This window comes from Myotis brandtii, unplaced genomic scaffold (assembly GCF_000412655.1).
Source record: "Myotis brandtii unplaced genomic scaffold, ASM41265v1 scaffold18, whole genome shotgun sequence".
In the NCBI taxonomy this organism is placed as follows: Eukaryota; Metazoa; Chordata; class Mammalia; order Chiroptera; family Vespertilionidae; genus Myotis; species Myotis brandtii.
The window spans coordinates 1380729-1395835 of NW_005356674.1; the positions used below are offsets into that span (position 1 = coordinate 1380729).

At 36.6% G+C, this 15107-nt stretch overlaps 1 protein-coding gene across 4 annotated transcripts in view; it reads left to right on the forward strand.

Annotated features, from left to right (window-relative positions):
• The window catches only part of PIK3CB (phosphatidylinositol-4,5-bisphosphate 3-kinase, catalytic subunit beta), a 110334-nt gene that overhangs the window by 47826 nt on the left and 47401 nt on the right, over positions 1-15107 (forward strand). For all 4 annotated transcript variants that reach the window (XM_014537480.1, XM_005863521.2, XM_005863522.2 and 1 more), the window contains exons 7-9: positions 2162-2329; positions 3206-3283; positions 13961-14212. In XM_014537480.1, the coding sequence (XP_014392966.1) occupies positions 2162-2329; positions 3206-3283; positions 13961-14212 (498 nt within the window). The remainder of the gene's footprint in view (positions 1-2161; positions 2330-3205; positions 3284-13960; positions 14213-15107) is intronic.

The following is a 15107-nucleotide window of genomic DNA, read 5'->3' on the forward strand; positions in this document are numbered from 1 at the left end:
GGGCAGTTCCTCAGCCTGGCCTGTACCCTCTCACAATCCAGGACCCCTCGGGGGATGTCCGGCTGCCAGTTTAGGGATCAGGCCTAAACTGGCAGTGGGACATCCCTCTCGCAAACTGGGACCTCTGGCTCCTAACTGCTTGCCTGCCTGTGTGTCTGATTGCCCATAACCACTCACCTGCCTGCCTCATCACCCCTAACCCCTCTGCCTGCCTGCCTGCCTGATTGCCCCTAACCCAGCCGTGGGCAAACTACGGCCCGCGGGCCAGATCCGGCCCATTTGAAATGAATAAAACTAAAAAAAAAAAAAGACCGTACCCTTTTATGTAATGATGTTTACTTTGAATTTATATTAGTTCACACAAACACTCCATCCATGCTTTTGTTCCGGCCCTCTGGTCCAGTTTAAGAACCCATTGTGGCCCTCGAGTCAAAAAGTTTGCCCACCCCTGCCCTAACCACTTGCCTGCCTACCTACCTAATTGCCCCTAGCTGCTCGCCTGCCTCATCACTCCTAACCGCCTCTGCCTTGGCCCCCGCAGCTTCGTCAGGAAGGATGTCCGGAATGACGTCCAGAAGGTCGTTTGGCTGTCCAGTCTATTAGCATATTATGCTTTTATTATTATAAAGTTTTTCTTTTGAATAATACATTGGATTTCTATTCAGTTTGTTCGGAATTTTTGGTAATGTGAATTATCACCCCCTTTTTTACATGCCTCTGGAGAGTCATCCTGGTTTCATGGAAATAAAACAAGAGCCTCAAGCTGGGAGGCCAATAATTTTTTTTCTGGGAAACAGTAATGGTTGCCTGGAGCCCTGTGCTAAAAAGGTACCAGGTCTACTTCAGGGATCCATAGGAAGTGTGAGATGACTTAAGAAATGGCCACATGGGTCCTACATGCTAACCTTTCTTGACTGATTGGTGAAAGCTTGCACTGTGACATTAGTCTATGGTGTTCATGTCCTACCCTAGAAAGGTATGCCTATTGTCAAACTGTCAGGTATTAAGTGCAGAAAAGAGAAAATAAAACATCTAGACCAGGGGTGGGCAAACTTTTTGACTCGAGGGCCACAATGGGTTCTTAAACTGGACCGGAGGGCCGGAACAAAAGCATGGATGGAGTGTCTGTGTGAACTAATATAAATTCAAAGTAAACATCATTACATAAAAGGGTACGGTCTTTTTTTTTTTAGTTTTATTCATTTCAAACGGGCCGGATCCGGCCCGCGGGCCGTAGTTTGCCCACGGCTGATCTAGACTGAGGCATGTATTTCAAGGTTTAGCCAATAAACAAAAAAAAGTCAGGTGGATTTAAATTCAGGTCTTAAAGATACTAGATGTATAACTTAACTCTTCCAATTTTTGTTCTTTAATATCTTAAGTGGGGGAATAATTGCTCTTAGTGAGTTTTTATGAAGATTACCTATCCTATATAATAAAGAGGTAGTATGCAAATTAACCTTCATGCCCTCACAAGATGGCTGCCTACAACCAGGCTGGCAGGGGAGTTAGTGAGGGACGACCAAATGACTGAACAGCAGGCTGCGTGGGGCGACCAGGCCGGTGCAGGAGCCGTGAGGGGTGACCAGGCTGGCAGGGGGAGCAGTTGGTGGTGACCAGGCCAGCAGGGAGGGCAGTGGGTGACCAGGCCGTCAGGGGGGCAATTGGGGGAGACTAGGCCGGCAGGGGGGAGCCAGTAAGAGCAGTCAGGGGCAACCAGGCCAGCACACAAAGGCAGTACAGGGCGACCAGGCTGGCAGGGGGTGGGCAGTTAGAAGTGACCAGGCAGGCAGGTAGGTGAGCGATTAGGAGCCAGCGGTCCAAGATTGTGAGAGGAATGTCCCGGAATGGAGAGGGTGCAGGCTGGGCTGAGGGGACTCCACCCTTCCCCCACCCTTCCCCCACCCCCATGCACAAATTTCATTCACTGGGCCTCTAGTAATGTATAAGAAGTGTCTAGCTCAGTTCTTATGTACTTAGATATTAAGTTAATGGTAGTATTTTTATGGTGTGACTTTATTTCTCATATTCTTGACATCAAATTGGTTAAGATATACTTTCATAGTCATTTTAATATAGTGTTGTTCAGTTTAATTTTATTCTTCTATTGGTTTAAGTATTTGCTTGAATATCCTTACCTATTATTTCTTGCCACTGTTAGTATATCCGGAACTGTGTAATGAACAGGACCTTGCCCCATTTTATACTTGTGGAATGTTGCAAGATCAAAAAGATGTATGAACAGGAAATGATTGCCATAGAGGCTGCCATAAATCGAAATTCATCTAACCTTCCCCTTCCTTTACCACCAAAGAAACGAATTATTTCTGTAAGTTTCATGTGTGAACTTTTGCCAACTCCAAAGGGCATGTGATTTTGTTAAGTTGTATATGTAAGTCTCTTTCCCTCTCTCTCTCTCTCTCTCTCTCTCTCTCTCTCACACACACACACACACAACACACACACTTTTCCCACTTCTCCTTCTGTGAAAACCAATATATACAAATCCCTTTCCATTTATAATAATTATCTGTTTAGTTACTGTTATTTTTCTTTACTCAAGCTACATATAAATGTAAATATGACATTTCTATTTCTGTTGTTCTTTTGGTGCCAAAGAAAAATGCCATTAAATTAGAGATATTTTTAAGATTAGAGCTGAACATAGGACTTGAGTAATTAGAGACATTATGGTAAAAAAGTTAGATGTGCAGAAATAGTTGATTTACTATTATATTTCATTTCTATCAGCTTAGCTATGATAGTGTTGTGGTATAATTTGCCTGTCTTAATTGAATACTTTTAGACTTTTGTATCAAAGAACAAATATTTGTGTTCATGGGAACAGTTAACACTTTTTAAATAGTTATTCAGTCTTAACACATTGTATGAGTAAGATATTATCTATATATTAATTTAAATGGTAAATTCTTAATTTTATTCAAAGCTTTTAAAACTATTTGTTTAGATATTTAGCTTAGTGAATCTCTTAGCAATATTGGAATGCTGCTTGTGTTTTACCATGAGAGTTAAGTGCTACTGGTTATGATGCTTAATTTAACATGTGACTTTGAGTTGTTAGTTTAGAGGTCTATTTTCATTATTTTGCCAGTGGACATGAGAACTGATGAGATGATTTCATTGTTGGCATAAAATATTCATATCTTTAATTAAAATACCTTGTACTTATTTCATTCTTTTACAGCATGTTTGGGAAAATAACAACCCTTTCCAAATTGTCTTGGTTAAGGGAAATAAACTTAACACAGAAGAAACTGTAAAAGTGAGTACTTGCTAAGATTTGAATTTGTCATCTGCTCCATTATTTAAATAAGTCACTGATATGCTCAATGAATGTCATGTTGGAAATTAAATTTTACTAACATTGGTCAGTTATACAAGGTAGAATATGGCAGTTTATTATAAGACAAGAATTTTTGTTTTTAATTAAAAATGTTGTGTTTTTTTGTTTTAAACTATTCTTTAAATACTTGGAGATGTATTGGATAGATTGACATTTGACAGTATATTATATTTAAAAAAATTGCTTTAGATCAGGGATATAGCAAATGAAATTTAAGTTGAAACTATAGGTTACATGTTTGTATGCAAGTTTATTCTTCTTTCTCAGCTTTGCTTAGAGCTGCACCCAGCCCTTTTTTTTTTCTTTTAAACTTGCTGAGCTCAAAAAATGTAATACCATTTCCTGGAAGAAAACAGATGACTACATTATAGACCACAAGTTGTTAACACATGGAGATTTATTGCACAGCCCCATACAATTCTTAACAAGGCATTTCGTCTCAAAGTATAAAGCATGCGTTTTCCCCTATTTTGTTTGACAGGAAATTAAGTGAATAGTTTTGTGATCCAAGAAAGAGATTCAGTTAGTTTGAGATGTTTGCTGGCATGACAATATATTCAGGAAGCACCTTGCCAAAGATTACCAATAGCTTGCTTTTGTAAATGGACATTAAAGATTCTTTGGGTAGCTGTCATGAAAATAAGGGTGTTTCTTTTCTCTTATATTCTTAGCTAGATTTGAATTTTTAATGAGTGTGTCTATGCCAATTAGTTTTTGTTTTTATTTTAGTGGTAATTTTATTTTTTCCTTTAATTTAAAATTTTCTTATTAATTATTTTCCAATTGCAAAAGTTTAACATTATTGTAACAGGTAAAAAAATACAAACATGATTAGAGAAAAAAGTTACTGATCTCTTTATCATCATATATAACCAGTGTTGTGAGTGACTTCCATATTTATATAAATATATATACATATAGTTCGGGGATTGAATAGTTTTTTATTGTGTTTATTTTGTTGATTGGTTTGTTAAAAAGGGATGATATTGTATGTATTATTCTGCAATTTGATTTATTTATTTTATAATACATCTTGGACTGTCATAAATAGTCACTAAAGTCCCTTGGGTATTATATTTATAATGGCAGAAATCATATATAGGCAAATCTATCCTCACGTCATATGGAGTATTATATATGTTTGTATAGTTTTTTTCCTTGATTTGTATGTATGGATGTGTAATTTACATTGTAAAAATGGGAATTCTTGCTTGTTCTTCCCATTTGTAGTTTATTGTATTTGTCTTCTGTAGGTAATTTATGTTATTTAATTCTTGTGTCGTTATTAAATTTTCTATGGTCTTCTATTTGATTTCTTCTGAAGCAGACCAAAGAAGCCTTCACTGCCTGCTTTATTTTTTTGAGTATAACATTTTATATGTCTTTGTCATTGACATTTTATTTCCATAGGTTTTTGCCAACTTCCAACAGATAATTTCAAGCTGAATTGATTCCGTTGTTTGTGGTCATGCTCTAAGGAGTAATGGTCTTACTGACATGTAAAATGTCTCCCAGGCCACTCTAGTTTGCTAGTCTCCTCTCACCAGCGCTCCCTCCCCCCCCTTTTTTTCCCCACTGGGGTTATATTGTTGAATGTAAGTAAGTTAAGGCAATTATGGCATGATTTATTTTTGTAGATACACACCATTCTGTTTAATTGCTACACAAGTTAGGAGCTCCAGTAATGTTGAAAAGAAATCTGAAGAAAAAAAGAAGGGGGTATACTGCTTTACTTCTTTTCAAACTTGTTCTGGCTAGAACCTTCAATATATGATTTTAAATAGAAATGATGAGAGTAGATTTATCTGTCAGAATTCTTCAGAGAAACAGAACCCGTAGTGTATGTGGTTGGGTCGGAGGAGGGGGTAGGGGAAGGGCATGCAGACATGCACATGCAGACATACATTTATTTAAGGAATTAGCTCACATGATTATGAAGTTGGTTAAGTCCTGTGATCTGTAGGGTTAGAGGCAAACTGGAGACTCAGCTGAGAGTTTAATTCTAGTGTGAGTCTGAAGGCTTGAGAGCCAGGTGATGGTTTTGAGTAGTTCCTGTTGAAGGCTGGCAGGCTCAAGACCCAGGAAGAGCTGCTGTTTCAGTTCTGACGATAGGAGAAAAGCTGATAAATCACTCAGGCAGGAAGAATTCTTTCTTACTCTGGGGAGGGTCAGCTTTTATTTATTTATTTTTTCTATTTTATTCTTTAACAAATTGGATTAGGGCCACCCACTTTAGGAAGGGCAATCTACTTTACTCAGCCTACCATTTGAATGTTTATCTCATCTAAAATCCCCACAGGAACACCCAGAACATTTGGACACCCCAAGGCTTAATCTTAAAGGAAAGCATTCAGTCTTACAACTTTAAGTATAATGTTAGCTGTACATTTTTCAAGATGCCCTTTATTCAAGAAATTCCCTTTCCTCCTACTCTGCTGAGAGTTTTTATCCTAAAAGAGATAAAAAGGGGTTGTACTTTGTCAAATGATTTTTCTATACTTATTGAGATGATTGTATGTTTTTTACATTTTAGTCTGTTAATTTGATTGATCTTAAAAGGTTGAAACCAACTTTGCATTTCTGAAACATTCTCCACTTGGTGAAGATGTAGCTTATACATTTTTTGATTTGTTTTATTAATATTTTGTTATAGGTTTTTATGTCTGTACTCAGGGAAAATATTGGTCTGCACTTTTCTTCACATGTAATGTCTTTCTCTGATTTTGGTATCACAATAATGTTAGCATTATGAATTGAGTTGAAAAGCCTTCCCCTCCTTAATTTTCTGAACAAGATTATGTAGGATTGGTATTATTTCTTCTTTAAATATTTGATAGGATTTACTCCAAGCCATCTGAGCCTAGAATTTTCATTGTAGGAAGGTTTTTAATTAGAAATTTAACTTCTTTAACGGATATGTAGATTTTCTTTTCTGTGTGTGTCAATTTTGGTAATAATTGTCTTTTGAATAATTTATTTTAAGTTGTTAAATTTATTAGCATTAAGGCTTCTCCCCCTTCCCTCCTCCCTGTCCCCTCTCCTCCCCTCGCCTCTTCCCTCTCCACCTCCTCCCTTCTCAGCTTCCTTCCCCCATCCCCTCGCCTCTCCCCTCCCTGCCCTCACTAAAAAAATATATATATATAAAAATTTATTAGCATTAAGTTTATAGTAGCCCCTTAAATTGGTTTTCTGTTGCTTGGTAACAGATTTAGCAGCTTAAAGCAATATCTGTTTATTAGCTCACATTTCTATTGGTCAGTAGTCTGGGAATGTTGTGGCTGGGTTTTCTGCTTGTTCTCTTTACAAGGTGGAAATCCAGGTGGTAGGTGGGCTGCATTCCTTCCTGAAGGCTCTGGGAAAGAATCTGCTTCCAAGATGATTCAAGTTACTGGCCAAATTCAGTTCCTTGCAGTTGTAGGACTGAGGTTCTAGTTTTCTTGCTGGCTGTTGGCTGGTGATTACTCTCAGTTAATAGAGGCCTCTTTCAGGTCCTGGCCATATGGCTCTCTCCATTTTAAAATCTAGAAATGGAGAATTTCTCAAGCCTCAAATCCTTCTCACTGTTTGAATCTATTGCAAGGATTTAAGGGCTCATGAACCAGGCCCCTAACAGATAATTTCCCTTCCTTAAAGCCAGCTATATCCATAAAGTATAACCTAATCATGGGAGTGAGATACATTATATTCACAGTTCCAGGTGATTCTCTGTAGTCTGTAATGAAAATACTAGCTGTTTAATGAGGATTCATTACTCTGCCTGGCTGGTACTTGAATGTCTTTCAACCCTGTGAGAGTGCTTAGAGTTCTGTAGCATTCAGCTTCTTTCCTGGTCAGTCTCTTTTCAACCTTGTGACATTTCGTTTTTCTGGTGCGCATCTTAATATGTACCAGAAGCCTAAACTCAGTACTGCCTAAATCTAGAAGATGGTGTTAATGCAGTCAGAAAGCATTCAAGAAGCCCTCATGTTATCGCTTATGTGGGAAAAGGGTCTTCTAACTATCAGAGAAAGTTCTCCCCATTTTACTCCTCCTTTTTTGTTTTCTGTTCTTTTCTCTGTTCTCATTTGCCCCAGTCTCTAAGAAGTCCTGTGACAACAGCAACACCAAAGGGGACAGGCTTAAAATGCAGTGTTGAACCTTCCTCTTTGATTGGAGGAGTTGTAATCTCAAGAGAATGTGGTAAATCCTCATTGATTTCCCCCCCCACCCCACTCCCCTCCTGTCCTTCCTGCTGTTTGGCATAGTTGCAGGAAGTGTGGGTGAATAAAGCCTCAGCTTTCTGGCTGGATGACAAGAAAAGGGGAGCCCTAACAACTAAAATATACTCGAATGATTGCAGACTGCGAGAGCTTGGGAAAGCAACCCCTTTAAATGTTTGTATGTTTATGCTTATATGTTTATTGCTAAGCTGTTCATTGTGGATCTGAGTCTTACTACCTACATAGTTTGAGAACTGAACAATAGCAGAAATCACTACCCAGTTCTCAGACTGGTCCCTGTATGATGAACACACAGGACAAATTCAAATAATCCTGCAAAGAATTTGAAAACTGAACTGGTATTGGAACCACAGCTCATTGAAGGCTTGTTGGAACTTGCAGCATGAACTTAATCATGATCTCCTAAAACAAACATTAATTTTCTCTGTAGGATATAAATGAAACCCAGAGTAGTATAACATAATGATCAAAATGTCTTGTAGACATTTCAAAATGAATTGGCATTTAAATAATCAGGAAAATCTGGCCTAGCCGGTGTGGCTCAGTGGTTGAGCATTGACCGATGAACCAGGAGGTCACAGTTTGATTCCCCTGTTACGGCATATGCCCCAGTAAAAGACTCAATTCCCAGTAGGGAGTGTGCAGGAGGCAGAGGATCGATGATTCTCTCTCATCATTGATGTTTCTATCTCTCCCTCCTCCTCCCTTTTCCTCTCTGAAGTCAATAAAAACAAATTTAAAACAATAAATAAATAAAGGACCAGGAAAATCTGAAGTTGTATGTACAATGATAATAGCAGATATCAATGCTGAGATGACATAGATTTGGAATTATCTCACAAAGTTATTAAAACAGTTATAAAAATGTGCCAACAACTAAGGGCAGTTATAATTGAAAGTAATGGAAAAATAGAAATCTCAGATAAGAAATAGAAGGTATAAGGAGGAACCAAATGGAAAATTTAGAAATGAAAAAAACAACTGTAATTTAATGAACTCACTGAATGGATTAAAAAATGGAATGGTAATGAGAACAGAATAAGTCAGTGAAGTTGAAGATTAATAATAAAAAAAATTCCAATTTAAACAACAGAGAGGAAAAATGATAGGGAAGAAAAAAGCTACAGGGCCTATGACTATCAGAAGGTCTAACATTTGTGTGATCTCAATCCCAGAAAGCAAAGAAAGAGTGCAGTTCAGAAAAACTGTTTAAAGAAATTATCACTGGGAGCTTTCCAGAGTTGGTGAAAGATATAAATATTATGACAGATTCAAGAAGCTCAGCAAACCCCAACAAGAATAAACTTACAGAATTCCAAGCCCAGATATATCCCATATATCACACTTATTAGTCATAAATCACAACACCTCATAGCCTAGTTATATGGGTCTCAGCACTCTTAACCTGCTAAAATATGTGCAACCTGAGGAAAGAAATTGTATCTTAATCTTTTTATCTTCTTATTTTAGTGCCTAAATCCTAAGTAAACTTTTGTATAATGAATTAATAATACATTTTCATGTAGCTATAACATCTTTATATCCTTAGTTAAAAGTAGCACATGGCTTCTCCCACAAATGAGAACAAATCTGTCTCTTTACAAAAGTGATATACTTCATGAAACTGAGAATTTCAGCCTACTATTTATGCTACTACCCCCCCTCCCCCTTTTTTGGTGTCTAATATCTAAAGGCAAAAATGTAGTGGATTTTGGCCATATTGCCAAAGTAGAAGGAAATTAAGTGTTGATGTTGGGAACAAGTTTCATATCTTGCCTAAAACAGAGCATTTTTAATTGGTGAGTTCAGGATTACAGTCTGTGTGTATGCTGCGCACACCCTTGCTGGAGCACAGTGGCAAGGCCTTTGCACTATAAAGCCTGCCTTCTCTTGCGCTCCCTGTGTTCCGGGGCTTGTGAAAATGTGTCTCTTTGGAAGTTTACTACAGTCAGACAGTAAAATGTGTGACTGTATTAAGCATAATGGTGGCTTTAAAATTCTGCACTTTTCAGATTCTGAAGATGATCCAGACCAAGCATCAGGAAATGGGACAATTTTGTCAACATTTCACATGATAGAAGTTTAGGGAATGGTTTTTCTTACTGCTTTTTCCGAAAACAAAACCTTTAATATATCTGATACCATGGGAGATTTTAAGTTCTGAAAACAGAAATTTTTTCATTTTATTTTAAATGTAGATTAATTTTTCTATTCTTCTTTTTAATCAACTTGACTCTTTTAAAGAGATTTCTCAAGCAGACATAATCTTAAATAAGTCACACTTTGACTATTAGATAATGAATGATATTTCAACAGATTTCTTCAAAATGTGCATGGTCTCTTTATTATTACCTTGCCCAAGTTAGACTCATTCTTTATTGTTATTCTTTTCCAGATCACACCCTTTACTGTTTCTGTTTACAGCTAGTATAGGATTTTTCTATTCATCATACTTGAAGGTTTTTTTTAAGCTTTCTAGCCATCTGATCCATAATTTTACTTCATTTCTTATGTCAGAATTTTGCCAGAAGTTGGTTGATGGAATTATAACTAGCATTTTTTGTTTTTATTTTAAAATATTGACATTTATTGAATACTTATGTAGTGGGCTCTTGTATTTCTCTGTTTTAAGCCCATCAGTTTATTGTAAATAGCTTGGATTTATCACAATAATGTTGAAAAATAATTTTTTAAAAATAATTTATTTTTCAAAAGGTGGTTAAAGTCATAAGTCTTCAAGGTCACTGAGAGTGAAAGTTGAATATCATTTTTGTCCTAAAATTTCTAGCTTCCATTATATTATACACAAGATGCAAAATATGTTTTATGTATGTTTTGTCTTACTTATGATTTACTTACTTTCATTTCACAAACGATTTGAGTCAAGTGCACTTGTGCACATGCACTTGTTCTCTCTCTCTCTCTCTCTCTCTCTCACACACACACACACACACACACATCCACACAAAATATACACAGTTTTGACATTTTAAAAAATAATTGAGGCCCTGGCTGGTGTGGCTCAGTTGGTTGGAATGTTGTCCCATGCACTGAAAGGTCATGGGTTTGATTTCCAGTCAGGGCACATACCTAGATTGTGGGTTCGATCCCCAGTTGGGGTGCATATGGGAGGCAACTGATCAGTGTTTTTCTCTCATATTGATGTTTCTCTTTCTCTCTCCCTTCCTCTCTCTCTAAAGTCAATAAACATATCCTTGGGTGAGGATTAAAAAAAAAAATCTTTAAAAAAATAATTGAGAAAAAATAATTGAGGATATTTAATGGCCAAAAAAGTCAGGAGCAAGATTCACAGTAGGTATGTATATACAGTAATAAGAATTTGTGTAATTGCTTGATGTGGGCTACAAATTTTGCTCTCAGCTTGCAATATAGCTAGTAGTCAAAGCAAAGAAAACATGATCACTTACAATATTCAGAATCTCTTAAGATAAAAACAAACTAGCTATTCATGTGTTTATAGCTCATCCTGATACTGAAGGAGACACAGTGGGTGATAAAGTGAGCACCATAACCACTGACCGCATCATTATAGTAGTAAAATAATGTTCCACATATTTGTCCCTTATAATATGTTTTACTGGGTTAAAAAATATTGACAGTACAATTCAGAAAAAGTTATTCTATGAGACACCAAAATAATTCAGTCTGAGTACTATACTCAACCAGGTGATGGTTTATCCTTAATTGAATGGTAACATTTGGACTTTCCTAAGAAACAAATATATTGTGTGTCTTTTAGGAAATTCTATGTATATTTTTACTCAAAACTGGGATTTGGGGTAAGGACTAGGCTGCAGAGACTTTGTTGTGGTCCTTTAAAGACAGTTATCTATAAGAGAACAAAGCAGATATACTTTGATCAACTGAGCCTAGAAGAGAATTAAAGTAGTTTTATTATGGACATGAAATTCCTAAGTGGGAATCATGTATTAATAGATGACAATCCCCCAGCCCTCCCTGTTTATATACCTTTACATTGGAAATTTGTGGAGTGTCAGTTGTGTATGAAATAACCTGCATTTTGGGGGAAGAAAATAATCTTCAAGGCCTGTGCTTCATACCAACAATCCCATCCTCCATCTGCCCCATCCACAACTTTATAATTTAGTAACATTTATATCTAGATGGCAAGTATTGGATTCTGATTTTTACAGTATCTGCATAATTTGATCTTCCTTATTATTTATCTTATAAATAATAGTGGACCAGTATTTTCATTGTTCTAATGTTCTATAGCTCCTAAATAGAATAGATTGACAGGAGGTGTCCTTCAGACATGTTATTATCCTCAAGTAACAGAAAACCTGACCACAGAAGTAGGATAAATAGGGCTTTAAGATTATTTTTATAGTTTTACTGTATGTGAGGCTCATCTCACAGGATAGTGAATGACTGAAGGAAAGGTAAATAGTTCTTGCAGGGAGGAAAGGGCAACTTTACATTTGTGATTGGTCAGTCATTTGGCGTGGAGGAGAGGCACAGGCAGTTAGGTTTATCCCGGGCATGGGCTTCAGATGAGTGTGACAGGGAAAGACAGGCACTTGCAGAGAGTGTGGGGAGAGTGAAGTCAGACAAAGCTGACAGAAAGGCTGGGCGGGGTTGGTCATTGAAATGGAGGCCTAATGTGGGCAGGAGAGCTTCCTGTGTGATGTATACCTGAGGGGAAGGAGGGGAAATACTGTGGTGCTTTGAGGCCCAGTAACTCAGAGATTAGATGGATTATTGGCTGCAGGCACGTGGACCCTGCCTCAGCACTCTCAGTGCGTTCCTCTCACTGGGCATTCTTCAGTTCTTGGAAAACGATTACTGATAACTTCTTTGTAAGAAAATTGAAAAACATACCACCTTTGCTTATAATTCTCAAGCCTTCGCCCAAATATCTCCTCTGTTCCAGACTTCTATCTTCATACACATTTCTAAAGCCAATTTATATCTAAAGTCCCCAATTCATTCTCTTCCCGTCTTTCTTCTGCCTTTCCTATTATGTTTGGTAAACCAGCTAGAGTTGCCCCTCTCTTTCATCTATCATATCTGATCAATTGATCACATACTGTTGATCCTTCCTTAATATCCTTTACCCTCCATTCCTTCCTTCTGACTCTGTCATAGTTCATAGTTCCAGCCTGGACTGTCTCTCCCTGAATTACAGGCTCCCTATAGCTCTTCTTGCCTCTCTTTTCACACCTTACCTTGAACCCCAGCATTTCTCCTCCCTGAAGAAAAAGTGTTGTGTTTTGTTGTTTGTTTTGTTTTGATATAATAGCTTTTTTTTTTTTTGAGTATTTTCAAGTGGTCTTTTAACTGTTTAACTTATATTTTGTGCTTAATAGTTTTAAATGGCACTGACTTTGCTGTTAGCCTCTCCAACCAAGCACTTGGAGACTCAAGCTGTACTGGGCTGTTCTGGGTTCTTAGGCGTGCCAGGGGAGCTTGTCATTGTGCAGGCATTAGGCACTTCCTTTTCTTTACCCGTTGAATTCTTTTTAAGATAAAGTTTGGTACAAAAGTGCTGGAACCTTTTCCTAACCTCCTGATGAATTCAAACTTCCATTCATTGTGTGTTCTTTAACTGATGCTCAATCTTCCTGAGATATGTTAGCAAGGAAAAGAAAACTTAGAAATCTAGGTTTTGTGCTTTTTCTTCCTACCTTCCATATAATTTTACTGACACCAAATGCCATTTATTGTGCGTTTCATGATGGGGTCATTTCTTAATTGCTTAGAAAAGAATTGTTAAATGATTCTTATAGGCAATTAAATTTTTCTTTAGAGAATAAAGTAATTATGAAAACGAGAAATTGTAGGTCAATAAGCTTACTTATTCCTCTTCTGTCTTGGCTGTTATAAATACTTATATTGTCTGTTTCTCATAGTTTAGATACTTTGAGTATAGCATAGCAGAGATTTTTTTAAAGTACTGTTGTATAAATTTTTTTGTAATTTTTCTTACCATATCTTTTATAAATTAAATAAGAAATTCCCCAGACTTTTAATCTAAATTTTGGGGAAATACCATTTACAACAGTTTAGAGACATGGACTTAAACAAAGGTTGCTTAAGACTATGGTTACTCAATCTAGAAACTATTTAAACAGGGAGAAAAACATGAATGGTGTTTTTTTAACAGTAATACAAAAAAATATCATTTCCATTTTCATCCATACTTTTATTAAATTGAATGAGTTTTAGGTTGATTATGGACATTTGCTGTTATGTCTGTGTTATAAGATCTTAAATTTAAATCATCCAGCTTGCGGCTTCTCCCATATATGTTTCTTTATTCTCCGAAATTAGAGGTGTGGCAGTGGTACAATATTCATGAATCTGTATTTGTTTTTTGTCTCCCTCATTACAGGTTCATGTCAGGGCTGGCCTTTTTCATGGTACTGAACTCCTGTGTAAAACCATCGTAAGCTCAGAGATATCAGGGAAAAATGATCATGTTTGGAATGAACCACTGGAATTTGATATTAATACTTGTGACCTGCCACGAATGGCTAGATTATGTTTTGCTGTTTATGCAGTTTTGGATAAAGTGAAAACGAAGAAATCAACTAAAACAATTAATGCCTCTAAATATCAGACCATCAGGAAATCTGGGAAAGTGGTAATTATATACTAACTTCTGAAATTTTTAAAAAATGAAGTAACTTAATGGAATAATATTATAATGAAATAATTTTAAGACCCTTTGACATAATTGAGTAATATAAGTGAAATTAATATAACTTTGGTCCCTAAGAACTGATTTCAAAAAGATAATAAATCTTCTTTTTTGCCAAACCGGTTTGGCTCAGTGGATAGAGCATCGGCCTGCGGACTCAAGGGTCCCAGGTTCGATTCCGGTCAAGGGCATGTACCTTGGTTGCGGGCACATCCCCACTGGGGGGCGTGCAGGAGGCAGCTGGTCGATCTCTCTCATCGATGTTTCTAACTCTCTATCCCTCTCCCTTCTTCTCTGTAAAAAATCAATAAAATATATTTTTTAAAAAATCTTCTTTTTTATGTTCTGCTCATTCATTTCTCTTTTGGCAAATTTATTTTAGTAAATATCATACTATAAGTGCTCTGTTATAAATCTTATACTTTTTAGGAGATACTGATGAAAAAGAATAAAGACATTTTAAAAATTACAGATCAATCTCTTAACTGAAATTTCAGGCGCCACATGTTTGAGAATTAAGAATTTTGTGTATTTTAGAAAGATCATAGATCGTCATATTTCATTCAACACACCTTGGGGGTCTGGGACTCAAATCTGTAATCAAACACATCAGTATCTAGAAGGAAAGTATATGAATAGTCACATTAAATGAGGCAAATATTAATTTCTTGTTATTTCTTTTTTTTTTAACTATCAAATGAGTTATGAACAAAACTTTAGTTTTCAGTTTCTTCAATTTTGAAATTGTGAATAAAGGATGGTGCATATTTTCCCATATTCTCTTCCATTTCATATTTTTAGTCAAGATTCATCCCCTCTCTCCCTCCCCCCTCCCTCC